This window comes from Pteronotus mesoamericanus, unplaced genomic scaffold (assembly GCF_021234165.1).
Source record: "Pteronotus mesoamericanus isolate MK-2021 breed Mesoamerican mustached bat unplaced genomic scaffold, CSHL_Meso_final scaffold_636, whole genome shotgun sequence".
Classification (NCBI taxonomy): domain Eukaryota; kingdom Metazoa; phylum Chordata; class Mammalia; order Chiroptera; family Mormoopidae; genus Pteronotus; species Pteronotus mesoamericanus.
This window is the reverse complement of record NW_026555324.1, coordinates 1,657,868-1,675,535: the sequence shown is the minus strand read 5'-3', so window position 1 is coordinate 1,675,535 and position 17,668 is coordinate 1,657,868. Positions and strand designations below refer to the sequence as shown.

Here is a 17,668-nt window from a genome sequence, read left to right as displayed (position 1 = left end):
AGATTCCCAAGGGCAATAAACAATAACCTTTGGGGTAATCTTTTTAGTTGAAAAGAAATAATTTGCATGTCGGGTGGCCAAAAATCATTTGCAATTTATTAAACTCCTATGAGCACTAACTTCACAGCATCTAGGTCCCACAGAAACAGAGGAACATTCCTGAGAAAGTGACAGAATTAGGCAGGCAATTAGACAATATGTCAGAATGATAGTCATCCTTTTGCCTCACTGAAAAGTTTTGGGGAATTTCCTCCTTAATACAAAGGATGGGTCAGACGCCAGGAAGGGGGCAGTGGGGTGGGAGAGGAAGGTGGACAGAGGCCAGGTTGTGGAGGGCTCTGGAGTTTAGGTTCTCTCCTGAAGGGACATGGAACTGCTGAATAAACTTTAAGATGCATACAATGCTGACTGTGGAACTATTCTGACATCCCCTGCAGAATGGGCTGGAAGGGCACCAGCCTATCTGTAGCACAGGCGAGAGGTTAGCAGGACCTGAATTAAAGGAGGAAAGTGTCCAGTGGCAGTTTATTTTGCCTTTTTGATACCAAAGACAATCAGCGTCTTCCTAAATGATCATGTTCACAAGTCCGCTTATTTTATGACAAACTATCGTAGCGACAGCCATCCTCACCCATTCCTGACTCCCTGTGCCCCACAGTGGACCTGCATGTCTGTCAGAGTGTTTGAAGCTGCCTGCCCTCATCATGAATCTTCCCGTACAAACTTCCTTAGATCTCCAGCTAAGTTAATGTTCCTTAACACGGATCAGCTAATATTTCTAATTACGTTCCTCAGGCAGATCATAAGAGTGGTAATCAGGATGATTAGTGCAGAGGAGTCAAAGGCAGCAATATTTCCATGCTACTCAGAGCTCCAGGAAGGCAGAGCTCTCTGCTCTTTCCCTTCTATACTAACTCCTCCCTTGGACCCTGGCATACAGTGAGCACTCAGATAATTGTGGAGTAAGTGTAAGGTGAGGAGACAGTCTTCCAAGTGTCTACAAAACATTTAAAGGCAACCATGGTAAAGAGAAATGGCCCTCAGAGGGAGGACAAGGTCATGTAATTTATAGAGACACGTTTCCACTCAAAGGAAGGGACTATTTCTTATATGTGTATAAAATTCAAGACAGCTGCCCTGGCAGGTGTGGCTCAGCCAGTTGAAGCGTCCATCCTGTAAAGTGAAAGGTTACAGTTTTGATTCCCAGTCAGGGCACAAACCTAGTCTGCGGGTTCAGTCCCTGACTGGGGTATGTGTGGAGGCAACTGATAGATGTTTCTTCCCCTCCCTCCCTCCCTCCCTCCCTTCCCCTCTCTCTAAAGTCAGTGAGCACGTGCTCTGGTAAGGATAAAAAATAAAAATAAAATTGAAGCTAGCTGCCTCTGAGTTTGTAAGTTCTCTCCTATGGCAGCGACCTAATATTCAAACAGAAACAAAGATCCCTTTTTTAAAAAAGTGAAATAAGAGGTAGAAACCTCTCATTTTTTATATGTTCAACTGAAATGCCTTTATGAAAAATGGTGTCTTTGTTCTTGGTTAAAGGGTTTTGATGGGAATTGCCTTTATTATTCACTGAAATTTTCTATTCATATATATTAATTTAATTTAATTTAATTTTTTATTGTATGTTGAATACATATTTATAGAACATGTATTATGTAGTGGGTTGGCCAAAAAGTCCGTTCAGTTTTTTCCGTAAAATAAAGGACACATTTTTTATTTTCATCAATAACTTTATTGATTTGGATATTTTGAACATGTCAGCTCTCTCCCATGCGGTAGAACAGTCATTGTTCTCAGTTAATGTTTTCATCTGATTGCTGTCAACCTCAACTGGTCTACCCAACCGTGGAATCTCACGCATGAATCTTCACAAACCACTTTTGGCACATTTGATCAGTCTCAGCACCTTCTCCATACACTGCACAGACCCTGTTTTGCATTCCAGTTGCATTTTTACCTTTCTTGAAATAATAAAGCATAATACGCCAAAAATGTTGCATTTCTTCTTCCATCTTTAATATTAAAATGGCTGCAAAAAATTCACCAATTTTGGTAAGTTTTTTTTAAATGCATGCTGACATGACACAATAAAATCTAACAAACTGGTTTTGAATGAAGTTAAAGACAACTAAACACTACTAGAGCCATTGTATTAGGGAAAAACCAAACTTCCTGGCCAGCCCAATACCAGGTATTGTGCTAAATGCTTGGGATATAAAATTAAAATGAAAACGAAACAGAAAAGGCATGGTTCTCCCAACCTAAAGAAATTTAAAGAACTACAATGCAAACACACAGGACACAATGAGGATGCTCGGTGGGGAGTCTGACTTGGTCTTCGGGATGGCGGTGCAGCGTGGCCCAGCGATCATTACAATGGCACGCGGGTAAATTGGGACAGCAGTGAATTACCTATAAAACCACTTCCCAACAACCTTTTCTGAGCCAAACTTGAGACAGAGAATGGTCTATTTCAAGATACTGGCAAATAGCATGCGGGCCAACAAAAAAACATATCATTAGGTTTTTTTCTCTCTCCCTCTTATCCCGCCGAGCGTATGTCCCTAAACTCCAAGGGCCTTTCTTTTGCTTCTGTGCCTCGTTTCCTAAGCCTGTGTCTTATACTGCTTACTTTTACTACCTCTGTAACTTTCTAAATAAACTTCCTCTTTAAAAAAAAATCATTAAACTCTGCACCTGCCAGTGCTCTTCCCATCCTCTGCATTTCCCTGGGACCCAAAGAGACCACGGCTACAAGGCAGAAAGGAGGTGTTGAGGAGGCTGGCTGTCCTTTCACAGGAATTGCATAGAGTGGACTAGCTGGGTGTCAGGGACAATGCAAAGGAGACCCCTGAATGGTGTGGGACATTCATTGTAAAGAGAAGGGGTTCCAGGTAGTAGTGGTGGGAGCAGGGAAGGAAAGGTATTATTGGAGAGATTTTCATCAACTAGAGAAAACAAAACTCTTAGATAAAACATAAAGCTTAATGAGGGAATGAGATTGAAATGAATGGCACGTTCCTGTTTTTTTGGTTTTAACATTATTCTTGCCTCTTTCCAAGCAATTCCCATAAATGTATATGGAAGCAGGGAATCAAACAGCTACTTCAAAATTCATCCTTCTGGGACTTTCAGAAGATATAGATCTGCAGCCCCTTCTCTTCGGGTTGTTCCTTTACATGTACCTAGTCTGTGTTACAGGAAACCTGCTCATCATCCTGGCCATCATCTCTGACTCCCACCTGCACACGCCCATGTACTTCTTCCTCTCCAACCTGTCCTTCACTGACATCTGTTTCACCTCCACCACCGTCCCGAAGATGCTGATGAACATCCAGACGCAGAGTCAAGACATCACGTATGAAGGCTGCCTTACCCAGATGTATTTTTTCATGGTTTTTGCTGGGCTAGATAATTTGCTATTGACAGTGATGGCCTATGACCGGTTTGTGGCCATCTGTCACCCCTTGCACTACACGGTCATCATGAACTCTCACCTTTGTAGTCTCTTGCTTCTGCTTTCTTGGTTAGTCTGCCTGACATACTCTTTATTGCAAAGTTTGATGATATTGAGGGTGTCCTTTTGTGAAGAGACAGAAATCCCCCACTTCTTCTGTGAACTTGCTCAGATCCTCAAGCTTGCATGTTCTGACACCCTGGCCAACAACGTCCTACAGTATTTTGTAACTGGTCTGCTGGGTGTTATTCCCCTGGCTGGGATTCTCTTTTCTTATTCTAGAATTATCTCCTCCATAATGAGCATGTCATCTGCTGGGGGTAAGTATAAATTCTTCTCCACCTGTGGGTCTCACCTCTCAGTTGTCTTCTTGTTCTACGGTGCTGGCCTTGGCGTCTACCTCACTTCTGGAACAGCCCATCCCTCCAGAAAGGGCTCAGTAGCCTCAGTGATGTACACAGTGGTCACCCCCATGCTGAACCCATTCATCTACAGCCTGAGGAACAGGGACATGAAAGAGGCTCTGAGGAGACTTTTCAGTAGAGGAGCTCACTCTTGGTGAGATCATGCGAGTTAAGGAAAACAGAGATCTAAAGTGCTGACAATTAGTGTTCCTGAATATGTTGCCTGAAGACAGAGAAGAAATGCTATTCATAATATACAAGAAGACATTGCTGAATCAAAGACAAACTTGAAGTAGGACACCCAAAGCCTCACCATCTACCAAGGAGAAAGAATGACCAACCAATAACTAAACTTGTGAAGATAAACTATTTTAAGAATGCAGACTTCTGCAACCATCAAGGGAGGAGAAAGAGAGTCAAGGAATGAATGCAGTGGAAGAGAGGAGGAAAAGAGTCACAACAAACATTTACACATTACTGACTCATCTTTACCACTTGGTTATGCTTTAGCTAGAACAAAGCACCATGTCCACTGGACCATGTTTTCCCTGGTCAGTCTGGAACCGTTATCTGGACTGTCATACTGACCTCCTTGACCTCATAAAATTTTACTTACCATATCCTGCTTTGCTGGTGACCACCGACCTATATTTTAGACTTTGATAAGAAACTTCGTTGTAGTGTTTACTTTAAGAGAGAGAAAATTCTGATCTTTTTTGATCCCTATGCACCAGCAGATCTGAAACAAAAGAGTCCAAAGCAATCTACTCTCTGTCTTCCTTGCCTGGTCTGTGCTACACCAAATTTTGACCTGCCTGGCTCCTTCTCACAGTTAAGCTTTAAATCAAAACTTCCCGCTCTTTGGAGGCCCTCCCTGGCCACCACCCTCCTACTCATTCCAGTTTTCATAGCACTTACAATATTTTGAGAGGCAGCAGAGCACCATGGCTAAGAGGGCTCTGGACTCAAATATTTTCATCATTCCCTGATAGTACAATCTTGCCCAAGTTACTTCTCTGTGCCCCCCTCCCCTCATCCATAATAATAAGGGTGCCAATGCATTTCCTAAAGAGCTCTGGTGGGGATTAAATGTTACACATGAGGGAGCCCAGAGCAGTGTCTGACTCAATAATTGTTAGCCACCACAAGATCCTTGAGGACCAACCACCAAGGTCTATGTGGACCACACAAAGGTGCAGAGATTGTAAACAATTGGTAGAGTCCAGAAGAGAACTTCCCAGGACCCAGGGACTACGGATTGGACCAGGAAATGACACCAGACAAGGGCTCCCTGCAACAGAGAACTAGGAAAACAAAGCATCCTTTATACTGGTTCAGGTCCATGGAGAGAATCTCTTACACTGAGAGCAAAAATTGAAAAGTTAATAAAAAAAAAAAATCAGTCTTGGATTGTTTGAATGAGTATGGAACCCTCTTGGCAATCGCTGGATTCGGACTAGGCAGATTCCAGTGTTTGAGTCCTCACTTTACCATTTGTCAGGATACTGTCTCTAAGCAGCCACAGATTCTTTATGTGTAAATAGTTGTCAGGGTAATAACAGAAAATTAGTGTCAAGTGTCTAATATGTAAAACACAGTAGGCTTCATATTATGAACACAGCATTTAATTATTTGTGCCCCCACCTTGTGCCAGAAAGAGTAGATCCATTGGCAAAATGCTGGAACCCAGAAAGCTTTGCCCAGCCTTATTCTTTCCCAGATGCCTGAGCGTGAGGTAGACACAAGTGGATTGCTTCTGGGAAAAAAGTCACTTTATTCAGTGCAGTAAGGTCTTACTATCAACTATCCTACAGAGCTCCTGGCCCTGGTGACCTGGGCGGATTAGGTGAAGCCAACAGAATAAAACCATATTAATGAGCCTAGAGCACTATCTGATTTGTCCTTCATCTTTCAATTCGTCCCTGGTACAGAAAATTAATTACTCTATCAGTTTTTCAACCTGGGTATTGTTAACATGTGAAGCCAAATAATTCTTTTCGGTGGGGGTTGTCCTAGATATTATAGAAAATTTAGCAGCACCTGTGGCCTTTCACACTAGTTGCCAATAGCTTCCCACCCTCTCGCCACAGCCATTCACATTTTAAAATGTCCCCAGATATTGCCAATGACCCTAAGGGGCAAAATCACTCCTGGATGAGAACCTCTGACCTACCAAGACTCAGAAGGATCAAGGAAAGGAAAATGTAGGGAACATGAAGTGAGGGAAAGACCCTGGTTTTCCTAAGGCCCAGAACAGAATGGGGCTACGATACCAGTCTCCAGGCAAGACAGTCCTTGCAGGGAGGAGGCCTTAGGTCTGCGACACAAGCACCAGTGCCATTTGTTGAATAAACAGAAGGACAAATTTTAGTACCACAAAGCCCCAGAGGACAAGAACCTCGTCGGATCACTGCCTGGGGAATGATGAGGATTCCCAAAGGATATGGCAAAATGTTAGGGGTTCACCAACCTAACTGTGGAGACGGCTTCAACAGTGTACACAGAGGTCAAAGCTAATCAAATTGTATATTTTAAGAATGTACTTATTACATGTCAATTTTATCTATAGAAAGTCATTCCCTCTCCACGAGACACCTACAATACAAACAGTGGCCCTGTGGCAACTGCAAAAATAGCTGCCATTTCTTCGCTTTCCTGTGCCCACACCACCTTCTGTGTAACTCTAGTACCTGTCCACACTGGGCTTACTCATGTGCTGCACTGGGCAATGGGGTGCAAGGCACACAGGACACAAGCAGGGACTTGACAAACACGGGCACAGTAGAGCTCATGCTCTTCTGAACCTTCCAGCAGCATGTCCAGGCCCCACCTAGATGGCTGGAGGACACGACCTGAGTGAAGAGCGAGTAACCCCCAAGCCAAACTGGCAGCCGATTGTGGACACATGAGTAGGCCCAGGTAAGCACAGCCCGCACTGTCAACCAACAGAATTGTAAACTAAATAAACTGTGGTCACGTTAACCCACTGTGTTTTGGGTAGTTTACTATGCAGTAAACATAAACGGGGCCCCTTTATTCCATTCTACAGTGGGGCACAGGTTACCTTTCTCAACTGCAAAGCTCATCAAATGTCAATGAATTTCCATTAACTTCAATTAACATTTATTTTTAAGATATAAATATAAACAATAACTTTCATTTATGACATAAATCACACAGTAAAGAAAATAAAGGGCCCTGGCTGGTGTGGCTCAGTGGATTGAGCACCAGCCTGCGAACCAAAGGGTCACTAGTTCAATTCCCAGTCAGGACACAGGCCTGGGTTGTGGACCAGGTCCTGAGGAGGGGGCACGTGAGAAGCAACCACACAGTGATGTTTCTCTCCCTCTCTTTCTCCTTCCCTTCCCTTCTCTCTAAAAATAAATAAAACCTTTTAAAAAAAGGAAAAACAAAAACTTTAAAAAGTCACAGAGGTGGAAGAAAACAAATTCTGCTAGGACAGAACGTCCAGGTTTAACAGGTGGCTCTTCGTGTGGCCCCGAGACATGTTCCAGAGGCAGCCCCTCTACCGGGGCAGGAACAGGGCAGCCCCTCCACCTGGGCAGGAACCTGCCTCAGCGGCGGGTTCTTCACGCAGGGGTCACCGCTCTTGTTGGCAGAGATGCTCAGGGCAGGGGACCTGGGCAGCGACCTCACTTCCTGACAACAGAGCCCAACAGAACTTGGAACCCTGGTAACCAGGCAGTCACATTCTAAAACTACCCATGCCCAGCTCACTTAGGTAGAGGTATTTCACCCAGCAGGACGTTCTCTTGTGGTTTGCCTCAATCCCGAGGCTGAAGCCTCAAAAGAAAAAGCAATAGCAGTGTGTTCCACTGTGGCTGCCGCTGGGTCCAGACTCAACCAAGATGCCTGTGGCCCTTTTCACAGCAGAACCTGGAGGTAAAACAGAGAGAAGCCCAGGGCAGTTTGGCTGGGGCCAGGCCACCACTCTGACCCCACCTAAACAGTCCTCTGTCACCTACGTGTGTGTGCGCGTGTGTGTGTGTGTGTGTGTGTGTGTGTGTGTGTGTAAAGGGATTTGCGTGAATAGGGCCTGTGGAGGGCGAGGAGCCTGGTGGGCCAGTCATGTTCAACCCCTGGTCAGGGCTGGCTGGGTGGACATGGAGTACGGGCGGTGTCCTTTGCCCGAGGTTGATCCCAAGCCCAGGAAGTGACTCTCATTCCCTGGGCAGAGGTCTGTGCAGACACAGGGCTGGGTCAGATCCTGGAGCGGAAAGCGCAGGGGCAGGAAGAGCAGTACTAGGGACCGGCCGGGTTTGGGGCCTCGGGACCGGCTGCCTGTCACTGTCACTCCAGAGCTCAACCCAGTCCTGGAGGAGCAACAGGTGGTTGCCAAAGGCGCTGGCCCTGCCTCCTCCACGGAGGGGCAGGTGTGCCACACCGGTGAGGGCGAGAGGCGGCCTGCTGTGACAGCAGCCACACAGGGCTCTGGGGATCTGGTGCGCATGGATGGCCAAAAAAAGGCTCCTCCCCTGAAGCCACCCAGGCTCCACAGGCAGCTCCGGATTTCAGAGGCCATCCTGGCGCAAGATGGCCATGTAGCTGCAACTAGGCCGAATGATGTGGGGCCCAAGGAGGCTGAGCCCAAGGGTGAGAAGGAGGAAGAGGTGTGTGTGGAGTGGTGGCTGAAGGTCCAAGTAACCTTATGGGGAGGGCCTGGTGCCAGACACATGGGGAGAACCCACAGAGGCTGCCCAGGAGCAGAGACCAGCCTCACACCCCATCTGCTGGTCTGTCTCAGGGGGTACGTCCTGTGGTGGGGTCCTGGGCTGTGGCTTCTCTGGGAGGCTCTGACTGTGTTTTATCTGTGGGGGGACGTGGACATCCAGGCCTGTGGGTGTTTTTTCTCCTCTCGGCGCCCCAGTAGGGGCTCAGGAGGCAGAGCTGGCTCCTGCTGCAGCACCTGTCCCACATCTGGAGGAGCTGGGCGCAGGGCCAGACCAGGAGGGGTGCCCTTCTCCAGCGGTCGTGCCACCTCCAGCAGCCACCGCAGCTGCAGTGCTGGAGCCCAGGCCGGGCTGTGCAGCATCTGCTGGCCTGACCGAGGCCCCACCAGGCCTGCCTGAAAAGCCCGCCCTGGAACCTGCCCCGGCTCCCGCCCCAGGGGAGGAGCTGCCCCTGCAAAATGCGCCCGGGCCAGTTCTAGAGCCGCGCATTATCAAACCAGCTCTCCTACTCCCACCAGAAGGTGTTTTACCACCTGTTTGACTTTTCCCTTTTAAATTATTTGTTACATTTTCCTTTTCTCTGCAGCATGATTAATTTTAAATATTAAATATTGTTCATATTGTAAATTGGGCTATTTCTGAGCATGATGGACATTCACAACACTGTGCAAGCATTGCCACTGTCTAGCTGCTGGATGCTCCATCTCCCCAAAAGGAAACCACCCGCAGCACTCTGCCCCCACACCTCCTGCCCCTGGCCACCCCTGATGTGCTTTCTGCCTCTCTCTCTTTTAACCTATGCTGGACATTTCCTGTAAGTGAAATCTTACAATAGACGTCTTTTTCTGTTTGCTCACATATTTTTATTATTTAAGAGGAAAATCCCAGAGGGATTAGAAAACATACAGGAAAAAAAAGAAGCCATTTTGTGCATCATCTCAGGATGGAGACCGGCTGTGCTAACTGTGACTTGAGGACCAGAAGCAAGTGAGGCAATGGCTGGTTCATCCTGTGCCCAAATGAAACAAGAAAATGCAGGAATCTGGAAGGACACACCACAAGCTGGACAGCATTTCTCACAGCCCAAGGCCAGAGGGAAGGGTCACATGCCTGCGGTGCAGCAAACTCTCGTAAATCCATGTTTTCCAAAGGGACAGAGGGCAAGCACATGCACTGCTAGCGAGAGGCAGTGCATGTGTCTCTATGCACAGAGATGCCTGACCCTCCTGATGGGGACACACACACACTGTCAACCCTGGGGACAGAGCACTCTCTCTCTCAGACTGGCGGGGTTCTGTTCTGGTGGCTACCAGCCCTGGGGACCGTGAGGTAGAAGCAGCCCGGGCAGATCCACTGGAGAGAAGGAGCAAAAGACTCCTGCCTCGGGGCAACGGCGCGCAGGGCCTGCCCTCGCCCCACGGGCGCACACCTGCACCCGGCGCGCCCATCCTAGGCAGGCAGCCCGCAACAAGCCTTGCACAATTTTTCAGAGATGGATTTCGTGGATTCCCATTGGAGTACTGGTGAAATTGCCGGGAATCAGGAAAAACGCTCCTGTCCTTTGAGAGGATGGGAACCACCAGTCCTGGTCCGCATGGAGGAGGGAAGCTGAACAGCTGCTAAAGCGGATGCAGGGGTCTCTGCGTGCCGACAGGTAAGAGACCTCAGGAGACTTCTCAGGTGAGACCTGTGGACCAACAGTGTGCAGCCAGGGTCCTGTCTGTTAGGACAATATGCATGTGATTTCCTCAGGCAGACGCACATGTGACAATTATTCTTCCTGAGTAGCTGCTTTTCGGTACTTTTTCCTCAAGCATCCATGGTTCCTGTCCATTCTCCAAACTGTTAATTCTCAGGCTTGGAAATCATAAGCCACAGCGAGACCGGTGGTGTGTTCTCCAGCATCACGTCCCCTTGTGCAGGATCCAGCCCACTCCTCTGGGGTGAAGTCCACGGCCACATCCTTGAATGTCACGGGTGCCTGGGATGTGGCTGTGGGGTACAGAGCTGCCACTTCTCCCTATTCTGTGCTCTTCTCTTGGGAAAAGGAAGAATCCTGGGAAGACATAGCTCTTTTCTCAGGCATTCCAGCCCAATCTCTCTCCATGATCGCCAATCTGCCTGGTTTTGAAGATTCTGATCTCCCCCCCCCCCCCCCCCCCCCACTTCAGACCTCTCTGGACAGGCAGCCTCCTGGTCCTCCTTCCTGCCTTCCCTCTGGGGCTCCGTGGGAAGGCGTGGATCAGGCTGGGTCTGGCTTCTTCCTTGGTTCTCCAACGGTGGCACCTGGAAGCTGGGCACAGCATCCCTGAGACTGGGTGCTCAGACGCCTGCTCCTGCCGCTTGGGGCTGCACCTCCAATCCGGGCTTGACAAAAGCTATGAGTTTCTTCAGCCAGCTTGGAGTCTCAATTAACATTTAAATTGGGGCTGGTATGTAAAGTGTTAATTTATGTGTCTATGTGTGTGTTATGTAATCTGTCTCATTTTACCCCTCCAGCTTTATCTCCTACTTCTAAGACTGTCTGTCCTTTTACATGTCAGAGAATGTGACATATTTTGTCTGCGCCTTACACACAGGACTGGCAGGCTCATTCAGCATGATACATAAGCCTTCTCCACTTGGCTTGTATTACCTCTTCCATATGGCTTTCCCTGACCACTCCAAGTTCAAAACCCTATCCTGGAGAATTCCTGAATGAATTAACTGGCTATGTTAGCTATCTTAGTATTTACATAGGCCTCTCCTCCTTGACCTTTACTCCTTTAAGGACAATACTATGTCTTATCATTTTTTTCCCCAAAGCCTAATTCCATGCAAGGCACTTAACTGATAGTCACTGGTTCTCTGGAGAGGAAAAAGTCCTGAGTGAATTGGCACTACTCAAACATTACACAAGACAGAGCTGCTTACTGCTGTGCTGAGAAGCCCCAAGAATTGGAAGCCACTGTGAGACAAGACTAGGTAAGAGTATAATTAACAGTTCCCTCCAGAGAGATTGTGTAAGATATGCCTCTGTCCCAAGAACTGGCAAGGACGTGCAATAAGATTCAAGAGCTCTGGGACATGTAGGCAGAGATGGGAATTCAGTTTCCTTTGTGCTAATTAACGCAATGGAGGGATTGGGCACAGAGGGCATAACCACACTGAATTCTGCGGCTCCTAATTAAAGAAATAGCAACTTTTACTCCAGGTCGAGAGAAGTGCTCTCCTCCCCGTAGGCCCGGGCTCTAGGGTATACACATTAATTTTTTCCACACTAGGCAAGAGCCAGGCAATGACTGCTGTTCCTTCACTAACAAGCCTGGGAAAACTACTGACCAAGGCCTACGGGAACACTCAGCACCTTCATTCAGGGATGTGAAAGTACTCCCGCCATTCACCCAAACACCTGCACAGAAGCATGTGGAGTGCCAAGGAAGGGACAGATGTCAGGACAGGACTGGCAGACAGAAGCCCCGTGGCCATGCGCCCCTCCCATCACGCACCATCAGCCCAAATGACTCACCCGCTGACGCAGGCAGGACAGGCAGAGCGGTCTGAACAGAGTAAGCACCGTGATAAAGGGTCAGATAAGGCTTGGCTGATAAGCTGACTCTTCTCGCCTGTGTCTTGCACAGGTGAATGACTACCTTACTGTGGGGGTGTGGAAGACTGTAATTAATCTACATAAAAAGTATTCAAATCTGCTATCTTCTTGTGTGAAGCAGAAAAACCAGTTTTTAAAAAGATAATGACAAATATTAAGTCAAAACAATTGTCAAGGGTCTGAGCCTGGAACTTGTCTTTGGAAGCAGGTATATTTATTTACTTAGATTCCCAAGGGGTATTTGGGTAGGTTTGAAAAAAAATCAGCCTTTATTCTGAATTCAGAAAAGTAGTAGTGGGATAAAGACATACAAAGAAACTTGTGTTGCTTACACTAAAAGGAGAGAAGAATTTTCGAGGGCTCCTGTATAATAGGAATACAGTTAAAAGAACTGCCAGTCTTAGCCCTTATACAAGGAGTCTGTAGAAGGACCCAAAGAAAACAGGGGAGACAAAAACAAGGACAGTAGAGAAAGCTTTAGTCTCTGACACAATAGCTACAGTAACTACTAACAGACTAACTTCTAGCTAAAACAAAACAAACAAACAAAAAACCATACTAAAGGCCTATCTATCTATTGCTGTTCCTTTTATCCAATACATTATGTCAAGCTTTCAACAAAATAATTGCAAGGCAAGTTAAAAGGAAATAAAAAATAAATCTAAAATGAGAAAGCAAGCATCCGAAGCAGACTTGGGTATAACAGATTTTGGAATTATAAGATGGGGAATTTAAAATAACTATGATTGATATGTTAAGGATTCTAATGAAAAAACTGAACATACAAAAACAAATGGGTAACATAAGCAGAGAAACTCTAACAAAATATCAAAAGGAAATGCTAGAGATCAAAAAAGAAAATGCAAGAAGAGAAAAAAAAAACAACCAGTATCTGAAAACTGTGGGACAATTATAAAAGGTGTAACATGTGTAGTAGGAATACAAGGAAAAGAATGAGAGAACCAGAATATGTGAAGTAATAATGGATGAGAATTTTCCAAAATTAATGACACCAAATCACACATCAAGGAAGCTAGGAGATCACCAAGCAGGATCAATACCCAAGAAAATCTAGATCAAGACATATTACATTTAAATTGCAGAAAAATCAACATACATTACACCTAGTATTAGCAAAAACAAAAAAAGGCTACCTGGAAATTTAAAAACCTTAGTAATTCCCACATCAAAGGAGAAATACAAACTTCAATTACAGATTTTTAAAGAAATAATGATTATCAAGGCTTACATATTAGAATCTATGCAATGCATTTTAAAGCAGTGATCAGAGGAAAATTCACTGCACAAAACACTTGTCAATAAGTGATTAAGAATAAATTACCAGTTTAGAAAACATAGAAAAAATAAAATAAAATAATGCATAAGGAGAAATGGAGATAAAAGCAGGAATTAATGAGGAAGGTGCTGGGCACTCAGAAACCTAGCAGGAGCCACTTGTCAGACATGTGGCTCTGTCACCCCACCATGAGCATCTCCCTCTGTGGCAGGTCCCCAGACCCACACTAGTCACATTACTTCTATCAACCACCTCAAGAAGGATGAGCTGAAGAAGTCCCCATATGCCACCTTCTCCCAGTTTGGCCAGATCCTGCATATCCTGGTGTCACAGAGCTGGAGGTGAGGGCCAGGCCTTTGTCAGCAGTGCCAGCGGTGCCGTGCTCCATGCAGGGTTTCCCCTTCCATGACAAGCCCGTGCACATCCACTATGCCCAGGCCAGCTTGGATATCATTGCCAAGATGAAGGGCACCTTCATGAAGCAGGACCATAAGCAGAAGAGGAAACCCAAGAAACCCTGACTGCTAAGGAGGTCGTGCAGACTTATGCCTCATAGTGGGGGCTGTCCCCACAGCCTGTCCCGGTGCATGCTGCCAATGACTCAGGCGCCTTGCACCACGCACCATGTGGTGGGCCAGCCTCCCTAGGTGCCGTCCCCTGGCACGAGCCTATCCCCAGGCCTCTGCCCCCAGCAGATCCCACCAGGGGCCATGCCCCCACAGCAGCTTATGCCGGGGCCAGGGGCTGCCTACCCAGCCTCTTTCAGGAAAACCCACCGAATCACATCTGTTCCTCACCAACCTCCAGGTGACCAACGAGCTCACGCTGTCCATGCTTTTCAACTCCTTCCCTGGCTTCAAGGGGGTCTGACTGGTCCCAGGGCTGCCCAGCATGGCCTTCATGGGGTTTGACAATTAAGTGCAGGCAGGGACTGTGGGGACTCCCTACAGGGCTTCAAGATCTCCCAAAACAACCCCATGGGATCTCCTTTGCCAGGAAGTAGTGCTTTCCCCTCCGCCTGCCCCCATCACATTGTGGGACTCCCCTTTTCCCCTTGGCTCAGCCCCCTGAAAGTAAATTCCCCTCAGAGGAGGAGCTCCTTGGAGCCACATGTGAGTGATCACACAGCGCTGTACTTAAACTGTCCCGATATTGCACCTGGAGCTGTTAGGCTGGAATTAAAGTTTGGTTTTGGGGTTTGTTTGTTTTTTTATGTTTGGGAAAAAAAATGAGGAAAACAGAAAACAATAGATCTAACTAGTCAAAATTCCATAAAAAAAACCCCTCAAACCACTAGTTCATTTGATTCAGGAAAAGGAAAGGCAAATATACAAAAAAATAGATGTTGACCACTGGATCAGTAAACATTTTTAAAATCATGAGATGATTTTGCTGACTTCTATGCTAAATGAATTGGATAATTTCCTAAGAAAATACAAATTAACATCACTGATGCCATTCAAGTTAGAAAGCTTAAAACAGAGCAATGTCCATAAAAAAAATAGAAGTTCCTAAGGAAATATCCCATTAAAAAACCACTTGACCCAGGTGGTTTCACAGGAAGTTCTATCAAACCTTTCAAAACCAGAGTACTAATGCTATATAAATTATTCCACGGTATTGAAAAATGAAATAAAAAAAATACTAATTCCTCTTATGAAGCAAGTATAACAACACCTAAACCAGATAAAGACAGCACAAAGAAAACTACTGGCCAATTATCACTCATGAATACCAATGCAAAGTTCTAAACAAATTACTAGCAGATTCTAAAACCACATTAATAATACACCATGACCGAGTGAAATTCATTTGGAATGCACGACTTTTTTTTTTTTATTGTTGACACTATTACAGATGTCCCCAGGCCAGCCCCCCTTTGCCCCCCTCCACCCAGCCCCTGCCCACCGGGGCCCTCTCCACACCGTTGTCTGTGCCCACTGCTATGCGTATATGCCTGTGTTCTTTGGCTAATCTCTTAAGTCATATCTTATTTTAACAAATCAGAGAAAAAGAATCATGATCTTTACAGATGCTCAGAAAAACTGACAAAATTCAAAACCCATTCATGGTGAAACTTTCAAGAATATAAAATACCTTCTCAATAAAATAAAATATACATTTACCTTAGTTCTAAAAGAAATTATCTTAATTAATAGCAAAACAATAAGGGCCTTAACCCTAGACCAAGGCCAGAATGCCCACTATCACTGCTACTATTTATTACTGTACTAGCCAATGCATTTAGACAAGCAAAAATAATTACAGGCTTAAGAATTGGTAAACAAGTAAAGCTATCTGAAATTTGCAGATGATACAATAGTATGCCTGGCAAATCTCAGAGAAGCAGTATTAAAACTTAAAATGTAAAAGAATTCAGTGAAATAACAAGTTAATAAAATTAAGATACAAAGTTAGTAGTTTCCTTATACAGGAAGTGTGAAGAAATGTCATAATAGTAAGGAAAATCTCATTTACAATAAAAATATTAAATACTTTGGGAAACAACAAAAACTTGTTATAAGGAAAACTCATATAAGAAAAATTTTTGAACATTCCTAACACCAAAGTAGACAAACAAATGGAAAGACATTCCCTGTTCTTGGATAAGATAACTTAACATTACAGAGATGTTAGTTCTCCCAACATGAACTTATAAATTCAAGGCAATGACAATGAAAATACCAATAAGCTAATTTTATGGAGCTGGACAAGGTAATAGGAAAGTACATATATTAAAAAAAAAAAAAAAAAAAAAAGGAAGAACACCTAGGGACACACTGAAAAAGAAAAACCATGAGGGGAAACCAGTCCATACAGACATTAATAATTATTATAAAGCCTCTTATAATTTAAACATTGTGACAAAAGAATAAAGTTCAGAATTAGGCTAAAGACATATAAACTCAGTATATAACAAATGTAATCCCTGGATCTCAAATCCCTGGAGTAAAGATGTACTTCTTAAATAAATTATCTGGAACGAAGTGGAAAAAATAAAACTCAATCTTACCTCACACAGTACACAAAAAGTCAGTAATTCTAGGTGGATTGTAAATATAATTGTATATATAAAAACAATAAAACTTGTAGAAGAAAATGTAGAGTATCTTCTTGTCATCAAGGTAGGCAAATATTTCTACTCAGGAAGAGAAGAGCACTTGTCCATAAAGATTAAATGACATTCAAATTAAAAACTCATTTCATAAAAAAATACCAACTAAGACACTGAGGAGACAAGCCATAGAGTGGGAGAAAATATTTGCAAAACATATCCAACCATAGGGCTCACATCTGGAATACATAAATCAGTTTAAAAAAAAAAGGGCAGGCAACCTCAGTGTCTTATCCAAGTCAATAGAACAGCTGCTTGGAAAGCAAATTTGCATCCCACTTTGGAAAACTGGCGCTTTAGAAAAATGAACATATGCATCCCCTGTGACCCAGCAATTTCAGCACTGAGTATACACCCAAAAGAAATACATACACTTGTAAACTATCAGAAATATTAAAATATGCTCACAGTAATAGTCACAATAGACCTAAACTGAAAAGTCAGGTACCCATCCATCACCACCAACTGTTTAAACAAACTGTAGATTACTCAAAACAATGGGAACACAACGAAATGTACTCGCTGGAGATACTCAAAACAATATGCATCCATTTCACAAAAGCATTAGGGAAAATAAAGACGCCCCAAAAAACTACATATTGTATGGTTCCATTTGTATATGGGTAAGAAACAAAAAATCCAAGCCATGTTGGATTTTTCATCTACAGAGAGTAGGAAAGAGTTTGTCATTTGAATGAGCAAGAAGGGGAATCAGGAATGCTTTCCTGATTCCATGATGTGTTCGTGTGATAATTTACCTTACATGTGATTTAAGCACTTTTCTGCATTTCCGTAAAGTCTGTTTTAAATATTACCACACACACACAAAGTTATCAACACAGTGGAAACAACTTAGGCATTACACTAATCAACAGAACATGCACAGACCTTATAACCCAGCAATTCCACACTCCAGAATAACTCACCAGTACTCCAGAAGACATGTACAAAATTTCTTAAAGCAGCGTTGCTGATAACTAGGAAAATGGAAACAGTCCAGTAACTAACTGCCCATCAGCAGTAGAAAAGGTAAGTTGTGGGATAATTATCTAAAAGTGAAAATGAAACACCTAGTCGTTACTGACTCTCAAACCACCGCTGCTACGAACCTG

At 44.6% G+C, this 17,668-nt stretch overlaps 1 protein-coding gene and 1 pseudogene across 1 annotated transcript; both read left to right on the top strand.

Annotated features, from left to right (window-relative positions):
- Positions 1-3,077: 3,077 nt before the first annotated feature.
- Positions 3,078-4,022, top strand: LOC129061518 (olfactory receptor 7D4-like). The gene has a single exon (XM_054562190.1). It carries the CDS (start codon positions 3,078-3,080, stop codon positions 4,020-4,022), a length of 945 nt encoding a protein of 314 aa, XP_054418165.1.
- Positions 4,023-7,733: 3,711 nt separating this feature from the next.
- LOC129061462 (U1 small nuclear ribonucleoprotein A-like) lies at positions 7,734-14,444 on the top strand (annotated as a pseudogene).
- Positions 14,445-17,668: the final 3,224 nt, after the last annotated feature.